Genomic DNA, 27,761 nt, shown 5'->3' with positions numbered 1-27,761 from the left:
AGCAAGGCAGTTAATGGAAGAGGCCTTACCCACACTATTTGATACAATTGAAATTCCACCCACCTCTCCTTCTGAAATTAGGAAGATAATAAACTCTTTCTAGAATAAAAGCTCACATGGAATTGATGGCATTTCCAGCAGGATAGTAAAAGCTTGTTCCCAAGAAATAAGTGGGTTTCTTAGCCACATATGTAATAGCTCTCTGAAGCAGGGTATTTTCCCTGATAGACTGAAGTATGCCATTGTCAAACCACTGCACAAAAAAGGGGATACGTCTGATGTCAACAACTACTGCCCAATCTCTCTTCTGACTGCCTTATCCAAAATTCTTGAAAAAGTAATGTATTGTAGAGTAGCTTCACACCTTTGTAAAAATAAGGTTTTAACAAAATGTCAGTTTGGTTTCCAGAAGGGTTTTTCAATGGAAAATGCAATATATACTTTCACTAATGAAATGTTAAATGCTCTGAGTAACCGGACGTCACCTGTTGGGATTTTTTGTGATCTATCACAGGCTTTTGATTGTGTAAATCACGAAATACTTCTAGATAAACTCAAGTACTGTGGTATGAATGGGACAGTGCTCAAATGGTTTAAATCATACCCAACTGGAAGAGTGCAGAAAGTTGAAATAAGCAGTTCACATAATATGCAAAAAACTGGTGATTTCTCAAACTGGGGAACAATCAAGAATGGGGTGCCACAAGGTTCGGTCTTGGGTCCTCTGCTGTTCTTAATATATATTAATGACTTGCCATTCTATATTCATGAAGATGCAAAGCTGGTACTTTTTGTCAGTGACACAAGTATAGCTATCACACCCAACAGACAAGAATTAACTGGTGAAATTGTAAATGATGTTTTTCAGAAAATCATTAAGTGGTTCTCTGCAAATGGGCTCTCATTAAACTTTGACAAAACACAGTATATACAGTTCCATACAGTAAATGGAATGACACCATTAATAAATATAGACTTCAATCAGAAATCGGTAGCTATGGTAGAATATTCAAAATTTCTAGGTGTATGCATTGATGAGGGGTTGAACTGGAAAAAACACGCTGAGGATCTGCTCAAACGTTTGAGTTCAGCTACTTATGCTATTAGGGTCATTGCAAATTTTGGCGATATACATCTCAGTAAATTATCTTACCATGCCTATTTTCATTCTCTGCTTTCGTATGGCATCATATTCTGGGGTAACTCATCATTGAGTAAAAGAGTGTTCATTGCACAAAAGCGTGTAATCAGATTAATTGCTGGAGCTCATCCAAGATCATCCTGCAGACACTTATTTAAAGAGCTAGGGATCTTCACTGTAGCCTCACAATATATGTATTCACTTATAGAATTTGTTACTAACAATCCAATCGAATTCAAAAGTAATAGCAGTGTACATGGCTACAACACTAGGAGAAAGGATGATCTTCACTACTCAAGGTTAAATCTAACTTTGGCTCAGAAGAGGGTAAATTATGCTGCCACAAAAGTCTTTGCCACTTACCTAATAGCATCAAAAGTCTGACCGACAGCCATATAGCATTTAAAAGGAAATTAAAAGAATTTCTTAATGGCAACTCCTTCTGCTCATTAGATGAATTTTTGGATATAGTAAGTGGGTAATTTCCTCAACCCCCCCCCCTCCCCCCAAAAAAAAGGTTATTAATTGTCATGTAATATTTTGTGTAATGTAATATCTTGTATAGACAGCTTTTATTAACCTGACATGTTCCACATTATTACAAAGTGTCGTATTCATGATCTATGGAACAAGTACTAATCTAATCTAATCTAGTCACCAAGCAGCAGCAGAACACACACATAAAAGACTGTTGTGACTGGCAAGCTTTTGGAGCCAGTGGGTCCTTCTTCAGGCATAAGGGTTGAAGGGGAAGGAAGAAGGATGAAGGAAAAGAACTGGAGAGGTCTAGGAAAAGAGGTAGATATGGGGAAAGTCTCCCAGAATCGCAAGTCAGGGGAGACTTACTGTATGGGATGAGATGGAAAGACTGATTGTTGGGGACTGCATCAAAGCATCAAATGAGATTTGAAAACCTGAGAGTTTAAAGGTGGAAGACAGGTAAAATGCAAGATTGAGATTACTACTAAAACATCATGCATGAGTTAATAAGAGTGAGAAGCTAAGTGAATTTTTTGAATAGTCTCAGGGCTGTACTTGTGGATAAGAGACTCAGTTTCTTTATCTCAAATGTTACCTTCCTTCCATTTGTTATTTGATGCTGCTGCGGTGTTGAGGTGTCTGTGACCTATGTCTCTTGCTTTTTGCTGCCTGTCTTCCAGGACCCAGTGCTCTGTGGTGTCAGTATGGGCCAGAATCAGGTCTTCAATGAAGAAGGTTGTGTCTGCCAAAATGTAGGTTATTCCATTTTGCATGCATTTTAAGATGTTTGATGTTCTTCTCAGGTAGGCTGAGTATGTAAGGTGTCTCCATATAAGTTGCATGTCATATGTTGCAAAGGGCCAAACCTTTATGGTGAACAGTCTCAGGACAGATTAAGCTTATCTATTCTGGATATTTTAGAACCTTTGACTGTTAATTGAATGTAAATACATAAAACTGCAACCAGACACTTTTTGAATGATTATTCATTATTTTATGAACCAGTTTTCAGACATTTTCAGGTTCATCTTCAGATGGTTTTCTGGAAGTTACATCACTATTTCTAGCTAATGCTGGGTGCTGGCTCTGTGACAAGAAGATGGAACATGCTTTAATGTATCGCCATGACTATTGTTTCTCTGTCAATATGAATGCCAAATTTACTAAATTAAAGTGTGTTCCATCTTCTTGTCACAAAGCCAGCACCCAGCATTAAGCTAGAAATAGTGATGTAACTACCAGAAAACCATCTGAAGATAAAACTGAAAAGGTCTGAAAAGACGTTCATGGAATAATAAATAACTATTCAAAAAAGTGACTCATTGCAGTTTTTTGTATTTACAGTTGCAGTACAGTTCTTATGGACAGTAGACTATGTTTCTCTATCTCAAAGGTTGTCTTCCATCCATTGGTTGTCTGTTGTTGATAGGGTGTCGAGGATTCCATGATATATGTATCTTGCTTTTTGCTACCAGTCTTCCAGAAGTCCTGTGCTTTGTGTTGTTGATATCAGGCTGTTGGCTGTCATCCAATTTTGAACGAAGTAGCTTGCAACAACCAAGATGTAGGTTTTTCCGGTTTGCATAAATTTTGAGATGGTTGTCTATGGGTAGTGTCTATGAATAGTAATCAAAATGTCCTTTGTCCTGGTTTCAAACACTGGCACCACTTAAATTTTGCTTAAAAGTAATCAGAATTGGTGGCTGAAGATTTCCAGCATAAGAAGTTACCCTCATTCTGCCAACAATATTGCCAAAGAGGGTGGAATAATCAGCAATGATCAATGGCATGACAATGTAGAAGGCAGTGGAAACCACTACATTAAAGACATAAAATGTGTATCCACAGGACGTGGGGCCAGTAATTGAAAAAGTGTCATGAAGATCCCTCCATTGGAAAATGATTCTGGAATAGTCCCCCATTCAGATCTCCAGGTGGGGACCACCAAGGGGGAGGTGACCATGACAAAAATATTGAATAGCCAATGAAAGGGTAAAGTTCTTTGAATTGGGGCATGGGATGTCAGATGTTTGAACATAGCAGAGACACTACAAAATCTGGAAACAGAAATACAAAGGCTCAATCTAGATACAGCAGGTGTTAGTGAAGTGAAATGAAAAGAAAACAAAGATTTCTGGTCAGGTGAGTATAGGACAATATCAACAGCAGCAGAAAATGATATAATGGGAGTTAGGATTCATTATGGATAGGAAGGAGGACAGACAGTTTGTTACCATGAACAGTTTAGTGGTAGACTTGTTCTCACTGGGACTGACAAGAAACCAATACTGACAACGACAGTTCAGGTATACACGGTGATGTATGCTGAAAATGAAGAGATAGAGAAACTAAATGAGGATACTGAATGGATAATTCAGTACATAAAGGGAGACAAAAGTCTAATAGGGACTGGAATGCATTTGTAGGGGAATAAATGGAAGAAAGGGTTATGGGAGAATATGAGCGTGGTACTAGGAATGAGAGAGGTGAAAGACTAATTGAGCTCTGCAATAAATTTCAGCTATAAATAACAACAGACTCATAAGAGGATGAAGTACACTTGGGAAAGGCCTGGAGGTACAGGAATATTCAGTTAGATTACACCGTGGTCAGGCAGAGATTCCAACACCAGACACTGGATTGAAGGTGTACCTACAAGCAGATATAGACTCAGATCACAATTCAGCAGTTATTAAGAGTAGGCTGAAGTTTAAGAGACTAATCAAGAAGAATCAATATGAAAAGAAGTGGAAAACAGAAGTACTAGGGAATGATGAGATACACTTGAATTTCTCTAACTAAGGCTATAGATACTGCTGTAAGGAACAGCTCAGTAGGAAGTTGAAGAGAAAAGGACATCTCTAAGAAGGGCAGACACAGAAGCTGGAAAGGGAAACACAGATACAAAGAAGGTAGCTGCCAAGAAACCATGGATAACAAAAGAAATACTTCAGTTAATCAATCAAAAATAGAAGTATCAAAATGTTCAGGGAAATTCAGAATGCATGAATACAAATCACTTAGGAATGAAATAAACAGAAAGTGCAGGGAAGCTAAAGATAAACTGGCTGCATGAAAAATGAAAAATAAATTATTGTCATAAGTACTGCCTCAGCATACAGCACAGTCAAAACATCCTTCAGTTAAGTTAAAAACAAGGGTGGTAACAACAAGAGTGCAATTTAGATGTGTAGAATGTATGAGTCTGGTGATACACAATCTGACTTTTGGAAAAATGTCATCCACACAGTTCTGAAGATTGCAAGAGCTGAGAAATACAAGAACTACTGCACAATCAGCTTAATAGCTAATGCGTCTAACTCAGTGTCAGTTAGACCGTCAGTGAGAATGCACCGCTGGTTCCTGCTACTAATAGGGCGAGTACACCGTTCACTTGTTACATATTTTTATGAGCTTCAAACAGGAGTGACTTATTTTCAGTTATCTGTGTAGTTACTAGTTTATTTTTGTAATTTCTTGCATGTTCAAGTGCTTAGTAGGCACAACCTTTTATTTCAATAACAATGTGGTGTACAGTACCGCCGTTGCTATCGACCATTGTATCCACTCTCGAATCGTGCATGGTTTTGTTTGTTTGGTTAGAACAGCTCAGTGTCAGTTAGACCATCAGCAAGAGCACACCGCTAGTTCCTGCTACTAATAAGGCAAGTACACCATTTGATTGTTACATATTTTTATGAACTTCAAACAGGAGCAACTGCTGTAACGGATAGGAATTATGATTGTTGTGTACAGATGCGAACAGAGCTGGCGACCCTTCACTCACAGCTTCAGTCTGCGTTGGCTTCCATCATACAGCTTGAGGCTGCTGCCAAGGGGCATCACTGTGGGGGATCTGATGCAGGGATATGAGGGACATCGAGCACGTCCCGCATGTCCTCCGATCGGTCCACTGCTGTGACCTCCCTGGGTACTCCCTGCACTGAGGTTGACACCTCACCCGTGGACTTGTGGAAGATCAATCTGAAGCCTGGAAGGCAGCGAAAAATTTTCGGAGGGGCCAATTGTAGGGCCTCCCCAGTTCATTTGACGAACAGGTTTCGGGTGTTATCTGTGGCTGACGATGTCTCTGAGCCAGATGCAGTTGTCCACCCTGTTCCACAGGAAGCTTCTCAGCCTGCAAGGTCTGCGCATTCACAGAGAGTGGGTTTGCTAGTAGTTGGAAGCTCCAATGTTAGGCGCATACTGATGCCCCTTAGGACTTGGCTGCCAAGGAGGGGAAGGAAGCCAGTGTGCACTCCATCTGCATTTCCGGGGAGGGGGGGGGGAGGGAGTCATTCTGGACGTGGAAAGGGTGTTTCTGGGTGCCATGAAGAGTACAGGGTGCAGCCAACTGCAGATGGTGGCTCATGTCAGTACCAATGGCATGTGTTGCTTTGGATCAGAGCAGATTCTGTCTGGTTTTGGATGGCTAGCGGAAATGGTAAAGACTGCCAGTCTTGCTTCCGAGATTAAGGCGGAGCTCACCAACTACAGCATCATCAATAGAACCGACTGTGGTCCTTTGGTGCAGAGCTGAGTGGAGGGTCTGAATCAGGTGGTTCTGTGACCGTGTAGGCTGCAGATTCCTTGACTTGCGCCATCGGGTGGTGGGTTTCTGGGTTCCGCTTAATAGGTCAGGAGTCCTCTACACACTGGGTAGCGGGGGCTGTGTGGAAGGGACTGGGTGATTTTTTAGGTTAGAGGGTCTCAGGGAACTCTAAACGTGTGCAGGTAAAACACAGTAATGTAGTTGTAGAAACGATTGGTATTGTAGTTGTAAATTGTCGTAGCTGTGTTGGGAAAGAACCAAAGCTCCAAGCCCTAATAGAAAGCAATGAAGCTGAAATAGTTTTAGGTACAGAGAGCTGGCTAAAGCTGGAAATATATTCAGCTGAAATTTTTTCAAACGATCTAACAGTGTTCAGAAAAGATAGATTAAATGCAGTTGGTGGTGGAGTATTTATTGCTGTCAGAGGTAGTTTGCCTTGTAGCGAAATTGAAGTAGATAGTTCATGTGAAATAGTATGGCTAGAGGTTACATCCGACAATCGGACTAAACTATTAATTGGATCATTTTACTGACCATTCAATTCGGAAGACATAGTTGCTGAACAGTTCAGAGAAAACTTGAGTCTCATTTCAAATAAGTACCCCGCTCATACAATTATAGTTGGTGGTGACTTCAATCTACCCTTGATATGCTGGAAAAATTATACATTTAAAGCTGGTGGCAGGCATAAAAACATCATCCAAAATTGTACTGAATGCTTTCTCAGAAAATTATTTTGAACAATTAGTTCATGATCCCACTCAAAGCATAAATGGTTGCAAAAGCATACTTGACCTTTTAGCAACAAATAATCCTGTTGTGATGAATACGGGGATTAGCGACCACAAGGCAGTTGCTGCTAGGCTGAATACCGTAACACCTAGAACCATCAAAAAGAAACGCAAAGTATATCTATTTAAAAAAGCTGATAAAAATACTCTTAATGCCTTTTTAAGAGACAGTCTTCACTTCTTCCAATTTGATCATGTAAGTGTAGAAAAGTTGTGGAATGTTTTCAAAGAGATAGTATCGACAGCAATTGAGACATATATACCACATAAATTAATCACTGATGGTACTGATCGCCCATGGTACACAAAACGGGTCAGATCGTTGTTGCAGAAGCAACGAAAAAAGAATGCCAAATTTAAAAGAACGCCAAATCCCCAAGATTGGCAAAGTTGTAAGAAGTTCAAAATATAGCACGTACTTCAATGAGAGATGTTTTTAATAATTTCCACAATGAAATTCTGTCTTGAAATCTGACAGAAAACTCAAAGAGATTCTGGTCGTACATAAAACACACCAGTGGCAAGACGCAATCAATACCTTCACTGCCCGATAACAATGGTGAAGTCGCTGATGACAGTGCCACTAAAGCAGAGTTATTAAACATGGTTTTTCGAAACTCCTTCACCAAAGAAGATGAAGTAAATATTCCTGAATTCCAGTCAAGAACAACTGCCAAGATCAGAAACATAGAAGTAGATATCCTCAGTGTAACAAAGCAGCTTAAATCACTTAATAAAGGCAAGGCCTCAGGTCCAGATTGTATACCAGTCAGGTCCCTCTCAGAGTATGCTGATAAAATAGCTCCATATTTAGCAATTATATACAACCACTCGCTCACAGACAGATCCGTATGTAAAGACTGGAAAATTGCTCAAGTCACACCAATACCCAAAAAGGGAAGTAGGAGTAATCTGCTGCATTACAGGCCTATATCACTAACGTCAATTTGCAGTAGGGTTGTAGAACATTTACTGTATTCGAACATTATGAAATACCTCAAAGAAAATGATTTATTGACATATAGTCAGCATGGATTCAGAAAATATTGTTCTTGTGAAACACAACTAGCTGTTTATACTCATGAAATATTAAGTGCTATTGACAGGGGATGTCAAATTGATTCCATATTATTAGATTTCCAGAAGGGTTTCAATACCATTCCTCACAAGCGTCATCTAACCGAACTGCATGCCTATGGAGTATTGCCTCAGTTGTGCAAGTGAATTCATGATTTTCTGTCAGAACGGTCACAGTTCATAGTAATAGATGGAAAGTCATTGAGTAAAACAGAATTAATATCCGGCATTCCCAAGGAAGTGTTATAGGCCCTTTAATGTTCCTGATCTATAGTAACAACATAGGAGACAATCTGAATAGCCGTCTTAGATTTTTGCAGATGATGCTGTCATTTACCACGACTTGCAAAATGATTTAGATAAGATATCTGTATGGTGCGAAAAGTGGCAATTGACCCTGAATAAAGAAAAGTGTGAAGTTATTCACATGAGTACTAAAAGAAATCAGCTAAATTTCAATTACGTGATAAGTTACACAAATCTGAAGGCTGTAATTCAACTAAATACTTATGGATTACAATTACAAATAATCTAAATTGGGAAGATCACATAGATAATATTGTGGGTAGAGCAAACCAAAGATTGCAATTCATTGGCAGAACACTTAGAAGGTGCAACAGGTCTACCAAAGAGACTGCTTACACTATGCTTGTCTGCCCTTTTCTGGAGTATTTCTGTGCAGTGTGGGACCCGCATCAGGTGGGACTGACAGATGACATTGAAAAAGTACAGAGAAGGGCAGCTTGTTTTGTCTTATTGCGAAATAGGGGAGATAGTGTCACAGACATGATACGTGAATTGGAGTGGCAATCATTAAAACAAAGGTATTTTCTCATGAAATTTCAATCACTCCTCTGATTGCGAAAACATTCCATTGACACCCACCTACATAGGGAGAAATGATCATCATGATAAAATAAGAGAAATCAGGGGTCGCACAGAAAAATTTAAGTGCTCGTTTTTCCCGCGTGCCATTCGAGAGTGGAACGGTAGAGAGACAGCATGAAGGTGGTTCATTGAACCCTCTGGCACTTTATTGTGAATAGCAGAGTAATTACATAGATGTAGATGTAGATGTGTTGACAAGAATAATATACAGAAGAATGGAAAAGAAAATTGAGGATATGTTAGATGATGATCAGTTTGACTTTAGGAAAGGTAAAGTTACTGGAAAGAGGCATTTCTGACATTGTGGCTGGCAATGGAAACACAACTAAAGAAAAATCAAGACACATTCATAGGATTTATTGACCCAGAAACATTTGACAATGTCAAATGATGCAAGATGTTCAAGAATCTGAGGAAAATAAGAGTAAGTTATAGGGAGAGGTGGGAAATATACAACATGTACAAGAGCTAAGAGGGAATAATAAGTGTTGAAGACGAAAACCGGGGTTCCCAGATAAAAAAGGGCGTAAAACAGGGATGTAGCCTTCCTCCCCTACTGTTCAATCTATACACTGAAGAAGCAATGATGGAAATAAAAGAAAGATTGAAGAATAGAATTGTAATTGAAGTTTAAAGGATATCAATGACAAGACTTGCTGATGACAATGCTATCCTTGGTGGAAGTGAAGAAGAACTGCAGTACCTGTTGAATGGGATGAACACTCTAATGAGTCAGAGTATTAGTTGAGAGCAAATTGAAGAAAGACAAAAGTAATGAGAAGTAGCACAAATGAGATGAATGAGAAACTTAATACCAGAAATGTGGCCCAGGAGTAGAAGATCTCTCCTAATTAGGCAGGAAAATAACATACAATGAATGCAGAAAGGAAGACATAAAAAATACAATAGTACTGGCAAATAGGGCATTCCTGACCAAGAGAAATCTAATAGTGTCTAACATATGCCTTGATCTGAGAAAGAAATTTCTGAGAATGTATGTTTGGAGCACAGCATTGTATGTTAGTGAAACACTGACCATGGGAAAAGCAGAACAGAATGGAATCAAAGCATTTCAGATGAGTACTACAGACAGATGATGAAACTTAGGTCAGATGATAAGGTAAGGAATGAGAAGGCTCTAAACGTAATTGGAGACAAAAAGAATATTTGGAAAACACTGACCATAAGAAGGGACAGGATGACAGGACATCTGTTAAGACATCAGGGAATAACATCCATTGTACTAGAGGGAGCTGCAGAGAGTAAAAACTGTAGAGGAAGGCAGAGACTAGGAATTCACCCAACAAATAATTGAGGACCTAAGTTGGAAGTGCTACTCTGAGATGAAGAGGTTGGCACAGGAGAGCAATTCATGGTGGGCCACTTCAAACCAGTCACATAGGCTGGTTCAGTTTCCTCTGATAGCTTGATATCTGAATATGTTAGGTGTTTCCATATAACTTCTATGTTATCTGATGCAAAGGGCCCAGCCTTTATGATGAATAGTCTCAGGACAGTTTTTATGGACAGTAGACTCAGTTTGTTTATCTCAGAGGTTGTCTGCATCACTCTTGCTACTCTGTATTCAAAAATGGCTCTGAGCACTATGGAACTTAACATCGATGGTCATCAGTCCCCTAGAACTTAGAACTACTTAAACCTAACTAACCTAAGGACATCACACAACACCCAGCCATCACGAGGCAGAGAAAATCCCTGACCCCGCCAGGAATCGAACCCGGGAACCCGGGCGTGGGAAGCGAGAACGCTACCGCACGACCACGAGATGCGGGCTACTCTGTATTCAGTGAACTTGGAAAATGTATTGTCTATCACTTGCTGTGTAATTCATAGGTATTTGTAGCTTTTGGGTCTTTTCAGTTCTTGTTTCCCAAGTACTAATCAAGCCTGACATTGCTTAACTTCGGTGACCTGATGTGAACCGGTGTTACCACTGTGATGACGTCATTGGCACTTTATCTGTTGAATCTCTTCATAATGTTGGGGGTCAAAATTATTTCCATTCACTTCTATAGACCTGTCCAGAGTTTCACAGTTTGTAGCATTGCTTCTTTTGCTAACTTGTACAAGATTTTGTTTGAGCAATCTGCTTTATGGAATTTGCCTCTTTCAGTTGTCTGCCAGACTTCATCTTCTGCTATCTGTTCCTTTTCAGTTAAGGAGATGGTTCTCTTGATTTGATAATGTGAGGTCTTCTTCTGGAGCAGGTTTATCAAGCAGTTTTTCCATACTGTCATAGAGATAGTTGGAGTCATCTCTGTTCTCCATGAGTCCAGACATTTATAGGGCTTTGCTTCTGCTTCCTGTAGTAATTCTTCTTTTTTGATCTGAATTATTATTATTTCTTTTTTAATCCAAGAGTGTGCTATATTGTGTTATTGTTCCATTTTGCTGCATCTTGGATTTTTGGGTTTTTCTTTTCCTGCTCATTCAGTTTTTCCAGGACCAGTATCTTCTTATGTAGCATTCACTGTCAAACTAGTGTTTGCTTTTCTCTTTGTTGGTTGAGGGGATGATGACTACATCAGGAACTCAGTTAAGTTCCGCAGTGCCTCATCAGTGTTGCCTCTTTCTAATATATCAACAAAAATAATCGATTTTCAGTTTTTGAAAACATAATGAATTTGGAGAGATAAAAAAATCTACTCACCAAAAGGGGGCAGGAGAACATGCACACATATAATGGTTAAGCCAGTGGCTCCTTCTTATGGCAGAAGGCTGAATGGGAAGGAAGAGGGATGAAGAGAAAGGACTGGTGAGGTTTAGGAAATTGGCAGAGTTCAGAAACATCCCCTGTAACCCCAGGCCTTTTCTTTTCATTCCATTCAGTAAGTTTCACCTGACCCAGGATTCTAGGCAACTTTTTCAAACGTTGCCAGTCATTTTTCTTCATCCCTCTTCCTTTCCCCCCTCAAGCCTTCTGCCAGAAGAAGGAACCAATTGCTCTGAAAGCTTGCAAATGTTCTTAACCCTTATATGCATGTGTTCTCCTGCTGCTGATTGGTGAATAGATTGTTTATCTATCCAGTTACATTATACTGCCTATTCCTAAGTATTTCTTTAACCTTTTTTTCTGGGTGGTCCCCAGAAGCCATAATAAATTTGAGGAAAGGCATTATTCCAGCAAGCTATGTTTAAGTGTTTTCTTTGCACTTCTAGTTTTGGGCACTGCTCATTGTTAAGTGCATCTAAAATATAGTAACACACCACTAAATCAAGAGAAGAGAACTAAAATATGAAAATCAAACAACTACATTGGTTGTATAGTTATACAAATATAGTAGTTACCTAAAGTAACAAATGTGAATGCATCACTGTTGTTTCTTTGAAAAAATTGTATGCCATGCATATGGTCATAATCTAAAGTATAAATTGCAAAACATGACAGTGCTTCTGAATATGATAACAGTATTATGTTATTAAAATGTCACATCTGGCCAGAAGCACCAAGGAAACAAACCTTGTAATGTTTACCACTGTGGAAATGCGATGGGTTACTATCCCGAAATCAAACACTTCCACTATATATTTCGATACAGATGTATATTTAAGTACAAGCATCTACATGTATATATACAACAAGTCATATAAACAGATTTAATCATCTCAAACTTTTCACCAAAAGAATTTGTGAGTGGAGAGAGAGTCCCTATTTGAGGGTTTATGTTTTATATCGCTACCACGATGCCACACAGTCCCCCACCCCCCCACAGTATGGAGTACTTGTAATTAGTCCTGGTGGGACGGGGGAATGTTGCATCTGCGTCATATTCAAGGATGTTCTGGGGTACGGGAGCTGGATGATTCGTACCTTCATGTTGTCCAACGATGAAGTTGATGGTGGAACACGAAGCGGTTGGTCCATCACAAAGTTCTGCAGAAGGCATGGTCAGATGGGTTGATGGCCAGATCAAGAAAAAGCTGATGGGCAAAATGTGGAGAAGAACCGATGTACGGAGACGCGATTCGAATCTCGCCGAGTGAAGAGATGAAGGCGTGTACAATGGCAGGGTCACAATGTTAACACTGTAGTACCTCAACTTGCAGATGCTCATCTGATAACGGAGGGTGTACTTTTTTTTTCTCTTATATTCAGTACTTACATACAGAAGTTATGGATGAATTTGTGAAACTGTTGAGGTTAGGATCAAAATTAATGGGCAGAAAATAGACATGCTGCATTATGCAGATGGTATTTCGGTGGTCATGGATATGAAAGAACCTCTATGGAAGGTCTTCAGCACAATGGAAACGATTTTCTGTAGCCAGTATCATATGAAAATTAAAGAAGCCCGTGTGGATACAAGTACTTACATGAAAAAATAAAAGAAAGAAGATATGCAGTGATCGACATCAGAAGCTGCTTTACACAACTAAAAAATGCATTATATGATGAGAACAAAGAAAAAGATAAATTTAAAAATGAAAGATTGCTACTTAACATAAAGAAGATACATTAAGTTGCAGACAGGCACAGTTAAAAGACACTTACACACACTTGCACAAAGCTTTCGGCCACAAATTTGAAGTTGGAGGGCAAAAGATAACTCCCAGATAATAAAGGAGTCAACAGCCACACAAAATATGTGGCACCAACTGTTAACAATATATAGGTCACTAGTGAAAAACTAAGGTAATGGTTTGCACTGCTGAACCTTAAAGAATACAAACAGGAAGAGAGGAGCTAAAAATGATAGAAGAATTTATCTATTTGGAAAGCAGGATTATAAGGGATGGTACGAGCCAGAAAGGAAGTGTGAGCATAGCATGAAAGGACAAAATTTCATATAATTTAAAAAAGAACTTATTCACCATCATGAACATCATTCTGAAAATAAGGAATGGATTATGTAAGCATTTTTTTGGAATGTGGCCCTATATGAGTCTGAAACTTGGACAATAGGAAAACAAGAGAGAAGATGGCTAGTATCCTTGGAGATTTGGTGGTACAGAAGAATGATGATGATCAGCTGGAGACACAGAGTTACAAATGAAGAGGTGTTGAGAAGAGTACAGAAAACCAGACCTCTGTGGACACACATCCTAAGAAGAGAGAAACTCATAGGACATGTTTTAAGACACAATAGCATTTTTGGAACAATAGTAGGAGGAACCATGAACGAAGGGATTCACTGGGGATGACCAAGGATGCCATATATGCAGTAGATTATGAATGATGTGAAATGCCGTACATATATAGAAATGAAGAGGATGGTAGACATATGAGGCAGTTGACATATTGCTGCAAATTATCCTCAGGATTGAATACCAATGAGAGAGAGTATGTGTCACTTCTGGTACAGGAGAATGTGAACACAAGCTGTTAATAAATACTTTTACCACATGGAATTGTCTTTTCAACACAGAGCTGATATTAGATCACAACTGATAATATGGATTTGTATTAACTTACCCGTATCTAGCAAAATTTGTCCACATCTGCATCAACCTGCTCCTCGTAATAGCTCCTTCAGACCCTGGTTGCAGATTCTCACCTCCTCCCCAATGGACCATGTAGTTGGCTTCATTACCATGGCCAGCACCTGTAAGTCGTACAAGAAAACAAATAGTATAAAATCGTGTGCAGTTCCAGTTCCTAAGTATATTTTGTTCAGAAAGTAATTTAAGATATTGTAATTTAATAGTGGATGTATTTGTAGTTTAGTGTCAGAATGTGAGAGATACAAATAATTCATAAATAATAATATTTATAGGAAATATAAAATTGTCTTTGTTCAAATGTTTCTTGAATAAAAGATACAGCATATACTTAACAGTTTAAATATTATTCCAAAATAAACTATTCAAAACACACAGAAAATTTCAAGTTTCCATAAGTCACAATGAAATTCAATTTGAGTTGTGTACATCTGTAGGTCTGTGTTCTAAATGGCAACTAATTTAGAATAAAAGTGCTGTGAATTATTGCTGTAACATTAACACTGTAACATTTCATTACATACCAGCATATTATCAAGAGAACCTACATGTAGATGTGTCAGAGCATTATCAGAAATATTATTTTATCAGTTCATTTCTTCAGTATACATGATAAAATCAGACTCTCACTCAGGACAGCACAACATATGTAATGTGTACTACTTACACATCACTCAAACAATTGCAATGTAATGATGCATGCCACACAAAAATAACTGGAATCTATCCATTACCACTACAGTCACCACTACTAGCACCATCCCCCTGGTGGTTCTGTTAATATATGGTGGACAACACATGAAACTGTGGAATACATCAGAATGCATAATACTATGTTTATCAGGGCCAACATGACTTTATGACAAACATATGTATACTTGAAACAAACACCTCATGCACACATGACTGCCAGCTCTGGCAGCTCAGCCCAGAATGTTGGCTTGAGATGCTGGAGTTGGTGGTCATGTGCATGTGAGGTGTGCTTGCTTATGTGAATGAATAGTGTGTGTTTCTCTTGTAGTATTGTAGCCATAGGGTACTACATTTTTGCATTACTTCGAGTACAAGGTTTTACATTTCTGAACATTTAAAGCAATATTGTCTTTTTTTTAAAGCCTCTTTTGAGCAACCACAGTTACACAAGTAGTGTAGCCAGTGCATTATCTTTTGTGACTGTATAAAATTGTTGTTTATACCATACATGTTTCATATCATTTCAAGCATCTTCAGTGGTCACTGTAACAATGTGGTTTTCTGTACAAATCTTTTCTCCAAGATCATAAACAGTTCTCATGTTTTAAATTACTACTATTAACAATACGAAATTTCAATTTTTTATTTAAAACACAAGAACTGTTTACAGTACAGGCAAACAGATTTGTAAGGAAAAACACAACATAACAGCAACCACTGAAATTATTTTTAAACAAATAAAACACATATGATCTAAATAAGACTTTTATTACAGTTACAAAAGATAGTGAATAACACATATTACTCATATTTACAGCAAGCTGCCAATTTTTGCATCACTCTGAAATCCTGTCAATGGTAGTTCTGTGAAACACTTCTACTACACTGCATTTAAATGGGTGTGCCCTGCAATTTCTTCCAGCTACTGGGAACAGATTGTTGTTCAAGTGCTCTCTATATTTTATGTAAGATATGATAGAGATTCCATAATTCCCTCAGGCCTTGCGCAATTTGAGTGATTTCTGCTGTATTTCAGTGCCGTTACATCTTCATACTGGTGCCAGAATTATTTCCCTTTGTTAAGGGGTGTTTGAAAATAAGTTACCATTTCTCATTTTTATTTGTTATCCTCTGTTTATGTTCCTGTGCCATTCATGGCTGTTTAGACACTAACTTTGGTGCCAGTGAGTGCTTAAACAAGTGATTAGAATGTCTCTTAATTTAGAGAGAGATCTTTCAATGAGATTCTGCTAAGGTAATCATTTACTATTCACAGAAATTCAAAAGAAAACTGCAATAGAATTATTATTACCAGTTGCTTCTAGAATTTGTATGATTATCCACATTCAAGAATAGAAGATACACGTTAGTTGTTGTCGCGCGGGATTAACCGAGCAGTCTGAGGCGCTGCAGTCATGGACTGTGCGGCTGGTCCCGGCGGAGGTTCCAGTCCTCCTTCGGGCATGGATGTGTGTGTTTGTCCTTAGGATAATTTAGGTTAAGTAGTGTGTAAGCTTAGGGACTGATGACCTTAGCAGTTAAGTCCCATAAGATTTCACACACATTTGAACTTTTTTTTTGTTAGTTGTTGGCAAGTAGCTGTGGTCATTGTAAAAATGCCTCTACTATTACAGATGTAGGGAGCTGCTACTCATTGTTAAATATTAATACTAAATATAAGTACTGAAGTACCAGCTATGGTAACAATTTTTATATGTTGAATTTAGGCAGTATACATGCAACTAATATCTGGGCGCTGATGACTGCGCAGTTGAGTGCCCCACAAACCAAACATCACAACTAATATCTTACTGTACAGTGATAGTATAATACAGTTTACATAATTATTTTTCAGATTTATTGGTGTTTCTCTCTATGCTGAGATGAAGATGAAGAAAACTCTTGAAGAGAACTGTTCCATCATGGTCTTTTATTGCATTATACGAAGGGATGACAACCAACAAGCTGTCTGTCCTCATGAAAGGCCACTGACAAACTGTTGCTGAACACACAATGACTGCTTCACAGCCTGTGCCATATGGATCCTTCTTATCAACACCAGCTTTTCTGAATTGCGCATGTGGGAACTTTCCCTGCAATACATCCTATGTTCCTGTAACCCTCCTGGCCTCAACCTTTGTTAGTCACTGTCCTCATCCATCCAGCCCATCCATGGTTACTCATGTGAGTCATCAACATGGTGTTAGACATTTAGATTTGACAGAAGAAGAAAGAAACACGTTAGCCGTTGACATTGCAAACAAGGTACCATTGCAAGCGATACCCAACAAAGTATCCATCTACTGACAAAAAAAGATTTATGCAACATTGAGTAGTGAAATAATTTACGTTCCAAGGTCATGGGACATAAAGACGATGGCATCAGCGTAGAAGCGTGGGTAAATGAAATCAATGCTAGCGATAATCTCTGTGTTTTAGTCTACAAACCACAAGATACAAGCAGCCAAAGTCATCCTCTCCTGAGAAGTGAAGACATTGTCCTCATCATTATGAACAATGCTCAATGTGAAATTCTGAAGGAGTACGGCAGTGACTGTATATGCATCGATGGAACTCATGGAATTAACGATTACGATTTCGAGTTAATTACACTTCATGTGCTTCACGACATGAGACAAGGTTTTCCTTGTGCTTTTCTTATCTCAAACAGGTCTGATCAAGATGTGCTGTCATTAGTTTTTAATGAAATAAAGACTACAGTAGGAAAAGTATGCCCTCAAGTGTTCATGTCAGATTTAGGTGAGTCTTTTTACAATGCTTGGCTTTCACAGATGGAAGAACCTGTGAGAAGACTTTATTGCTCGTGGCATAGTGACAGGGCATGGAGGAAAAATATATGTACTAAAATCAAATCAAAGGAAAGACATGACAAAACTTATAAGCTAGTGAGGAGTTTAATGCAGGAAAGAGACCACTTAACATTTGAGCGTGTATTTCCTTTAGCTCTGGAGTGCCTGGTTTCAGATCCTGTAACAGCTCAGTTTGGGTTCTACCTCCAAGAACATTATGCTAAAAGCACCAGGTACTGGGCACATAGTTACAGCGCCAACAGTGGTACCAATACAAACATGCATATTGAAAGGCTGCATCGAACAATAAAATATATATATATATATATATATATATATATATATATATATATATATATATATATATATATATATATATATATATATATATATATATATTTGCGTGGTAAACATGTAAAACAACTTGACAAATCCATTCATGCATTAATGAGCTTCGTCAGGGACAAATTACATGACAGGCTCTTTATTCTGACCAAGGGAAAACTGACAAGCAGACTCCAGGATATTCGCTCAATGCATGACTTAAGCTCTGAGGTGGTTCAGGAACGCATAGTTGAAAGAGGAAAAGGCTGGCTTGTACCATCTACTTCTGAGGTGGGTGTCACTTATTTTGTACAGCAAAATGTACAAGACTGCAGCTGTAAATTGATTTGTATTGACTGTCAGGCCTGCATACATCAGTATACATGCTCGTGCGTATATTTGAGTATCAGATGGAACATGTGTAAACATATTCACTCTGTCTGCCTATACAAAACAAGACAGTCATCCAGTTCAGTAAACGTCAGTAATTTTTGTGATGTTAATGATGACGAGGATATACTACATATTTATGAAGAAGGGGAATCAGTAGCAAGTGAAAAAGAAAGTATATTGGTCGAACACAGCAGAGGAAATATTGAATCTTCAGATTTAACTCAGGTTAAGGAGAGAATGAAGAAAAAATTTGCTGAAGTGAGTGACACAATATCTTCTCCAGACCAACTGGAAGATTTAAAACGCCAGCTGTCAAGCTTGAAAGCTACATTAGCTGCTGTTGACTCCAATAAAGATCATAAAGGAATTGGTCCCTGCACTGCTTCATCAAGAAGGGAGCAAAATATGCAGCCTCAGAGACGGTTGTTCTCTACAAAGAAGAGGGGGAAAATAGTGCACCATTTCGATGAACCACGTACAGCTGAGGCACAAGACATTACTGTTTCTCTATTACAAAACAGTCAATAGATATTGATGTTTATACAAAATTTACCTTACCTAATTCATTTGTTAGTGATGTTTCCTAGTATTTTGCAGTTCACATCGTAATGACTACCATCCCTTATTAAATATGAAGAAATTAATTGAAATTGGTGTTGTATGTTTGGCTTTCTTGTTTAATAGTTTTATTTTCTGCCACATTTGTGATTAAAACAGTAAAAATTTATAATACTGTAAGTAAAAGTTCTCCTTTTCACAAAGTGGCTCACTTGTCAGCTGTGTGTCATCTGCTACCTTGTGATGGCCGCACTGTTCAAACACGTGAAGGGCTGAACTATGGCACAGCTGACACAAGTACGCGACACCCGGCATTCACAAGTCCAGCTATACCGCTACGCCGAATTTTGGCAATGGTGCGTCACGCACTGGATGCACGGAACAAAACTCCCCCGCAAACACATACGCGCAGTCTGAAATGCAGTCACTCGATTCGCGGAGTGCACCCTTCCATTTGACAGTGCCTTCCTCCCTTCCGCGGACATCGCGGCACTTCCGCTTGCACCAGGAGCTGGACATTTGGTGACGCAGCCTTTATCTCACGCAGCCCACTCGGTCGCGTCACGGCTCATCACCGGAGTGTATACCCTCCAGGATCTGTGATTGAGCCATACTGCTAGGGCAACACGCCTGTACAGATGAACGTTAATGATGCATTGCATTTGTAACATAGTGTAAGTCTTCCAAAGAATAAATGTGTCGTGACCAAAACTGCTCTAGTTATTCCGTCACCAAGCCTCTCCCTTGAACATAGTGCATGGGCACAACAATAAAGCCGGTTCACCCCATGTTAATGACTGTAAATGGTGGTACCACATGTCTCCACTTCACTGGTGACCCCGACACGATCTGAGGCTAAAAACACGTGGTGACGAACGTTTGTACAAGTGACATGGAATCGCGAGTAGGCTGGTGCATACACGCCCATGCCCGAACAGTGCTACGTAGATATTTTCTGTTTTTTTTTTTTTTTAACGTACTTTTTTGATTTGTTTTTGTGCATGTGTTTCGTTCCGAACAGTCCAGTTTTATTTTATTGTGTTTTACTTTGTCATGTTGTTTTCATTGTGTGCTTTCCCCTTGTGCAAGGACTCAACTCTAACTAAGATGGCGACATTAGAAGAGTTTCAAAAAACCATTGAAGACCTGCTCGCATGCAACAAGGGACTGGAGAGTGAGCCACACGTGTGGACGCCATGCAGCCACAGACAGCTCAGAACAATTTTGTCGTGCAAATCCCTGCCACACCGACGCCTCCTACAATCGCTGGAGCACCCACAAGCACTGGACGGGCGTTGATCAGGCTGCCTCCCTTTTGGCCCCACGACCCTGTAATGTGGTTCAGCAAGTGGAGGCGGTCTTTAAGAGGAACCACGTAACCTGCAACCTGGCAAAATTTGGACACATAGTGAGCCAGCTCGATCAGAACTACGTGGCCGAAGTGCAGGATATAATCACCACCCCGCCATCCTACAAACGACTGAAGGAGGAGCTGATCCGGAGGATCTCGTTGTCCGAAGAACATCAAGTGCACCAGCTGCTGCGGCAGGAGGAATGCGGTGACTGGAGGCCCTCACAGTTCCTGCGCCACTTGCGGAGCCTCACACAGTCCGACATGGTGCCAGATTCTCTGTTACACACTATCTGGGTGCACAGTCTCCCAGCTCAGGTGAAGGCAGTGATAGCAGCACAGACGGAGATGCAGCTGGATGCTGTCACTAACTTGGCCGACTGGGTGCACGATGCACTGACAATGGCGCCTAGCACAGCAGCCGCGGCAGCTTATGACACTGCCCCCACCTCCGTGGCGGTAGGCGCCTCCCATTGCCACATTGGAAGCTGACGTACACCAGGTAGTGCAAAAGTTGGCCACACAGGTGGTAGGTCTCTCCACGCAAGTTGACTGGTTGGCGCGCTCACAGCAAGTGGGCAGCATGCACCACAGCAGCAGCAGAGCAGGCTACAGGCGGCGTGGCTCGTGCAGCCGGCAACGCAGCAACAGCCGCTCCAACGGTACCCCACAGACGTCAGAGCAGGCACAAAGTGGCTACTGCTGGTACCACGCCCACTTCGGCAACGAAGCAACCAGGTGCCATGCCCCTTACTTGCACCCAAATGCCAGCTGCAACTGGGCCTAAGCACACCTGGCTGCAGTGTGATATCGAAGCATCTGTTTGTCACGGAATGGGGTACGGGCGTGAGGTACCTTGTCGACACGGGTTCAGACCTTTCGAAATTCCTCCATTCTATGTTACAAGAATGCAGGCGGGACAAGGCACTCTCCCTCACTGTGGCGAACAATTCAGCTATTAAAATTTATGGCACATACAGTTGCAATTTAGATCTAGCTCTATGCCGCACATTCTCATGGACTTCTACTGTGGCCAAAGTTAATAAGCCAATTCTGGGCGCAGGCTTTCTCAGCCACTACGAGCTGCTAGCCGACATCTCAAACAGCCAGCTCATCGATGTGACAACAAATTTAAAGATAGTGGGACAGCGCCAGCAGGCCGCATTCTACAGTGTTAAACCTATGAAGTACCCCGGACCTTACGCTGACATCCTTGAAAAATTCCCCGACCTCACCCGCCCAGCCGGCGTACCGAGAGACATTAAACATACGATGGTGCACAACATAATAACAACACCCGGATCCCCACATCGTGTCGCCTGTGTCGACTTGCGTCCAACAGGCTTGCAGCAGCAAAGGCAGAATTAGAGGCCATGTTGCAGCAAGGCACCGTTCGACCATCGAGCAGCCCATGGTCATCGGCATTACACTTAGTACCCAAAAAAGACAATTTGTGGCACCCGTGTGGAGACTATCGCGCCCTTAATTCATGAACAGTGCAATACCAATACCCAGTCCCACACCTGCCAGACTTCAGTTATGCTTTGGCAGGCTGTGCGGTGTTTAGCAAGATAGATTGTGCAAAGGCGTACACCCAAATTCCGGTGGCACCCGAAGAAAACAGCTATTGTAACGCCCTTTGGACTTTTTGAAATCCTGTTTATGAATTTCAGTCTTTGGAATGCAGCCCAGACTTGGCAGCAGTTCCTGGACGGCATCTTGCGAGGCTTGCCATTTTGTTTCGCGTACCTTGACGACGTCCTGGTGTATTCCAAGTCACCCGAGCTCCACTGTTGCCACACACAAAGAATTACGCCGTTACCTCAGCATGTCGAACTTCTGTTGTCGACACCTGCCCAACGCTGCCACCATGCAAGAACCATTGACTAAGGCGTTACATGGCCCTGTCTCAAAGGGAAAGACCCCTGTGAATTGGACGGATGCAATGGAGCAGGGCTTCACGAAATATAGCAGAAGCGATGCTGCTCGCACACCCAGTACATGACGCGGACTTGGCTGTAGTTGTAGATGCCAGCCAGGCTGCCATCGGTGCGGCGCTACGGTACCGTGGTGGTGGGAGCTGGCAGCCTCTCGCTTTTTTCTCTAAAAAGCTGACCGAATCGCAACACGCTTGGAGCGATGACCCAGAGTTGCTTGCGGTGTACACAGCAGTGAAATACTTCCGACCGACGTAACAGCCCGACAATTTGTAAATTTCACCAACCACAAACCGATTACCCACGCGTTTCAGAACAACCACGCCAAGTGTTCACCGCACCAACTCCAGCAATTGGAGTATGTGTCGCAATTCACGACAGACATCCGACACATTTCGGGGATAGATATTATCATCGCCGACTGTTTGTCCCGAGCGTGTGCCATCATCTCACCCCCTGTGAACTTCGACAGTACAAGTACAGGAGAGTGATGAAGATCTGCACTGCTTCCGTCAAGACACTTCCAGCGGCCTGCAACTGGAGCTGGTGCCTGTCCCCGGCTCTGCACGGAAGATTTGGTGTGACATCTCAACTGGTACGCACCGACCGTTCCTTCCAGAGAAATTCCGGCACAGTGCCTTCGACCATGTCCACGGACTGTCACACCCCAGCACCAACACCACTGCGACGCTCGTGGCTGTGCGTTTCATCTGGCCTGGGCTTCGAAAGGACTGCCACGAATGGGCATGCACTTGCACGGCATGTCAGCGCGCCAGAGTCGGGAGGCACACCCATGCACCCATGGGCACCTTTCCTGACGCGAGACGCCAATTTGTGCACATGCTCATGGACCTCGTCAGCCCGCTTCCTCTCTCTCAAGGCAAGCGGTATCTGCTAACTATGGTGGACCGCTTCACTCGTTGGCCAGAAGCAACGCCCGTCATGGACGTCACCGCTGAGACCATCGCCACCGCATTCATCGACACCTGGGTGGCACGCTTCGAATGTCCCAGTCATGTGACAACTGACCGTGGCCACCAGTTCGACTGCGCATTGTTCATGCACGTCGCCAGACTGTGTAGCATCCGGTTACACAGGACAATGAGCTACCATCTGGTTTCGAATGCCATGGTCGAACGGTTACACAGGACTCTGAAAGCCACCCTAACTTGCCACGACACCTCGTGGCCAGAGGCACTCACACTGGTGCTGCTCGGCCTACGACTGACGATGTACCACTCCCACACGACGCTGCGGCACGCACTCTGGCAGAACGTCTGCGCACTCACATGGCCGTCCTCCGAGTGCACGCACCAATGCGGCATGGCACCGCGAAGGTATTCGTACACGACGACCTGCAGCGCTGCACGCATGTCATGTTGCGTACAGACGCAGTACAGCCACCTCTCCGGCTGCCCTACAGCGGACCACATCGCATGATCGCCCGAGGAGACAAAACGCTGGTCATCAAATACAACGGGAACCTATCTGCGGTGTCAATCAACAACGTCAAGCCAGCTTACATCTTGCCAGCCCCAGCAGCCATGCATTTCTTCGACCCGCTGGAAGACCTGCTTGCAGACGACACTGCCTCTGCAAGCGGTCAGACAGAGCGCACACACATAGCCGCCGGCGACGCACAGCTGCAGCCTGCTTGCATCGCTTCACCACGTGCGCCTCCCACCACCCTGCCCAGGCAGCCGGCATGGCCACCCAACCGCGCCCACCACAGGCGCACCGGTGGTCCCCACCACAGCCGCCAGTGGATTATGTCACGCGCACCGGCCACTGCTTCCAATTCAAACGGCCGTGCTGCGCCACCAATGTGCCGCGCCACCCAAAACAGCAAACACGTGCCCAAGCCGCCGAACGCTGTCAGAATCCGCCGTCCACGAGCAGTCGTCTAAGGTAGAGATCCGGCACCAGCTGCCCACACCCTCGGCCAGTACCTCCAGCCTTGCCCCGAACAATGCCTCTCGTGTCCGTCGCAGCTCCTGGACACACATTCGTGTCTGTCTGCTTCTGCCACGTCAGGCGTTGAGGCCGGTTCGGCACCCGCATCAGCTTAACGTATTCGTGTCGCTGTCCGTTCGAATGCTGTGCTGTGTTCCCGCGACTGAGTCACTCGGTGAACTTGTGAAACGTTGTAACATATGAACACTTGGACTTGCCACTCTGAACAATGTAAATAGCGAACTTTTTCTGCAGCTCTTGTGGATGCTCGGCGTTATTATTAAGATGTCAGTGTGTTTGAGACATCATACCAAACGACCTGCAGCGCGCGTCTTCGCCGCGCATGCCATGGACAGTTGTAGCCGGTGCTTCATGCCGCTGTCACTAACCGACCGCGCTAGGACACGCCCACCGCACCCTCACCGGTCCTTTGCGCTGACGTCACGGGCTGCCGTGTTGTAACAGCTACGGAGCTCCACTCTCTGTGTGGCGGCCGCACTGTTCAAATGCATGAAGTGCTGAACTACGGCACAGCTGACACAAGCAAGCAACGCCCAGCATTCACGAGTGCAGCTATACCGCTACTCGAATTTTGGCAATGGTGCGTCGCGCACCGGACACACGGAACAAAGCAAGTGGACAATCCAAGCAGGTCAACAAAACGCGGCGCATGTCTCCACTCCACCGCCTTCGCTGTCACAGACCACGTGTGTCGAATCAACGCAACTCCCCCACATGGACTTTCGGTGACGCGGCTTTTTTCTCGCTCGGTCCATGCGGTCGCGCCATGGCTCATCACTGGAGTGTACACCGTCCAGGATCTGTGATTGAGCCGTACCACTAGGGTAACACGCCTGTACGGACGAACGTTAAGCACTTGTAATGTAGTGTAAGCCCTCCAAGGAATAAATGTGTCACGACAAAACTGCTGTAGTCATTCCGTCACCAAGCCTCTCCCTTGAACACAGTGTGTGGGCACGGCAATAAAGCCGGTTCACAGCACATTAATGACTGTAATCAGTGATAACACACGTCCCCGCTTCAATATCTTCTAAACCAGCCAGTCTTTCATTGTAAGCTTTAAAGAACATTCACAGCTGTGTAACAAAACTGCTTTTGGAATGCTTGTGTCAAAAAGTGGATATACTATAGGGAGCATTGAGAATAGTATGTATATTCTCCACATTGTGCAAAAAGGCACTCTCTCAACTTGTTAGAGGAACATGAAATTTTAAAGCAAAAAATAAGAGCCAGCAAAAGTTTTAAATGGGTGGGGTGAGTTTGTATCCAATACCTAATTTGCTTTTTTGACAATATTCTAGTTAAATAATTGAATGCTTCTCCTATACACATCGTGCCTTTGTGTTTACTTAGTGTTTACTTTGCGTTTACTTACGTAATACTAACATATTTGCTCCATTTTCTTACATTGAGTGTATTACTCTCATTTTTACTTGTTCCTTCTCTATTTATATGACAATTTCATTAACTAGATAATATAATAAACCGATTGGTATGGTGTTTTATCATTCTTTTCTCAGGAAGGCATGTTGCAGGGTAGGAGAGGCCCTGTGACAGTTAAGTTCCTCTGACCACATCTCGCGCAGTTCAAGATGGCGGCTACAGTAAAAGTTAAGCAAGTGTCCTTCCAGAAAAACATAAATTTTGCCGTAAAAATCGTGTGAAAATTGTAAGGATGAAATCAAGAAACAGAATTAACGCATAACGAGCTTACAGTTCATAATCGGCAGTTTGAAAACGGACATTTCGAAAATACAAGAAAGTAGTGAACTGAACACGCTAAAACTTGCGCGAGATAGTTCGTCCGTTACGGAAAAGTGGTCAAATGTAAAGTGCAAAAACAGCAAGACCAAAGCGCAAATTCGGAAAACCTGCGAAAGTTACGCAAGCTTTGTGCACGAAAACACATTTCAAGTACTTTCGACCGCCGATAGAGAAAATGCAACTTACAGTCCGCATGGACGATGGAAAAAGCAAAAAGGCACTGTGGGGAATAAGGTAAGAGAAGAAAATTTACTTACGCAAACAACTGTGAATGAGGTCAATGTAAATATGCCTACCAAAAATTGTGCCGAAGTGTTTAGTAATACAATACAAAACGATTCGCACATTGTGAACTCCAATAACAGCAAACTGTTTGTGTTTTCAGACAGCCATGGTCGTGGACTTGTGAGTAAACTAAAAGAAACAACTAAAACATATTCGTGTGGTATAGTGAAACCGGGAGCCTCTCTTAGCGAAATTAAAAAAAAAGACCGTATCTGCAGAGGCAGAAAATCTGCGTGATAAAGACTTCGTTGTACTTCTGGTAGGCGCAAACGACGTCTACAAAAATGAAACAGCGAGTGCAACGCGCGATCTTAAACAATGTCTGAGGAACCTCACACACACTAACGTAATACTTGCCAATATTCCGCATCGCTATGATCTTGTAAGATGGTCATGTGTTAACAAGGAAATAAAAAGTGCCAACAATCAGTTTGCAAAAATCTGCAGACATTTTAAAAACGTGAAATGCGTTGATATTAGCAGTGTTGGACGTAGATTCCACATGCAACACGTTTTTCGCCTGAATGGCTTGGGGAAAGAATATCTGAAAAGCCTGATAACCAAAGGTAATAAAAAACCACCAAAATAAATTCAAAACCAAAACGATAATTGCATCGCCATCGCCTGACTCCATAATGAAAACACTTCAAAAACAGGTAAATGCATTAGAAACATCATCAGCACCAGCAAAACATGTAAAAAAAGACGAATTTTAGCAGAAAGAACAGTGGACATCGATTTCGACGACAAAAGAACTACTGTTCCTCATCATCCAAATATTATTTTAGACGAAAATAAGAAAAACGAGAAGTCTCCAAGTTCACAAGGAAACACAGCAGTAGTGGCAGAACCAACATTTGAAGCGTCAGAAACAGCATCGTCATCGACAACAACAAATAGAAGGCTGATGGACAGAAGAAATGCTGAGCCTCCTTCTCATCTCAACGATTTTTTATGTGTGGGCCTGAAGAAAAAGAAGGGACAACAGTAGGTAGTGTCAAGTGTCTCCTCTCTCCTGTCTCAAGACAGACTCCAATAGATTCTCAGTCAGGTAACAGCACTAATAGAATGAAAAAGCAAAAGGAAGGCATCTTTTTCTTACATCAAAATATAAGGGGCATCTTGAACAAAACAGATCAACTTCTTATTAACATTAGTGAAAAGGACAGAATAAATAATGCTCAGATTTTGTGCTTAACTGAGCACCATAATACTGATAAATGTTCCTTGCCATCTACAGGGCTATTACAAATGATTGAAGCGATTTCATAAATTCACTGTAG

The 27,761-nt window shown here is 41.9% G+C and overlaps 1 protein-coding gene across 3 annotated transcripts in view; it reads right to left on the bottom strand.

Moving 5' to 3' along the window:
* The window catches only part of LOC126195115 (esterase FE4-like), a 193,688-nt gene that overhangs the window by 10,027 nt on the left and 155,900 nt on the right, over nt 1–27,761 (bottom strand). Inside the window, exon 11 of one of the 3 annotated variants that reach the window (XM_049933621.1) lies at nt 14,364–14,445. The exons of 1 other annotated variant lie outside the window; for it this stretch is intronic. In XM_049933621.1, coding sequence (XP_049789578.1) covers nt 14,364–14,445 — 82 coding nt within the window. Of the gene's footprint in view, nt 1–14,363; nt 14,494–27,761 lie in introns of all 3 variants that reach the window. One more of the 3 variants, XM_049933612.1, reaches the window with a different exon arrangement.

The sequence above is a fragment of the Schistocerca nitens genome, chromosome 1 (genome assembly GCF_023898315.1).
Source record: "Schistocerca nitens isolate TAMUIC-IGC-003100 chromosome 1, iqSchNite1.1, whole genome shotgun sequence".
NCBI classification, from domain to species: Eukaryota; Metazoa; Arthropoda; class Insecta; order Orthoptera; family Acrididae; genus Schistocerca; species Schistocerca nitens.
The sequence above is the reverse complement of the archived record's forward strand: the minus strand, read 5'-3'. Positions and strand labels throughout refer to the sequence as shown.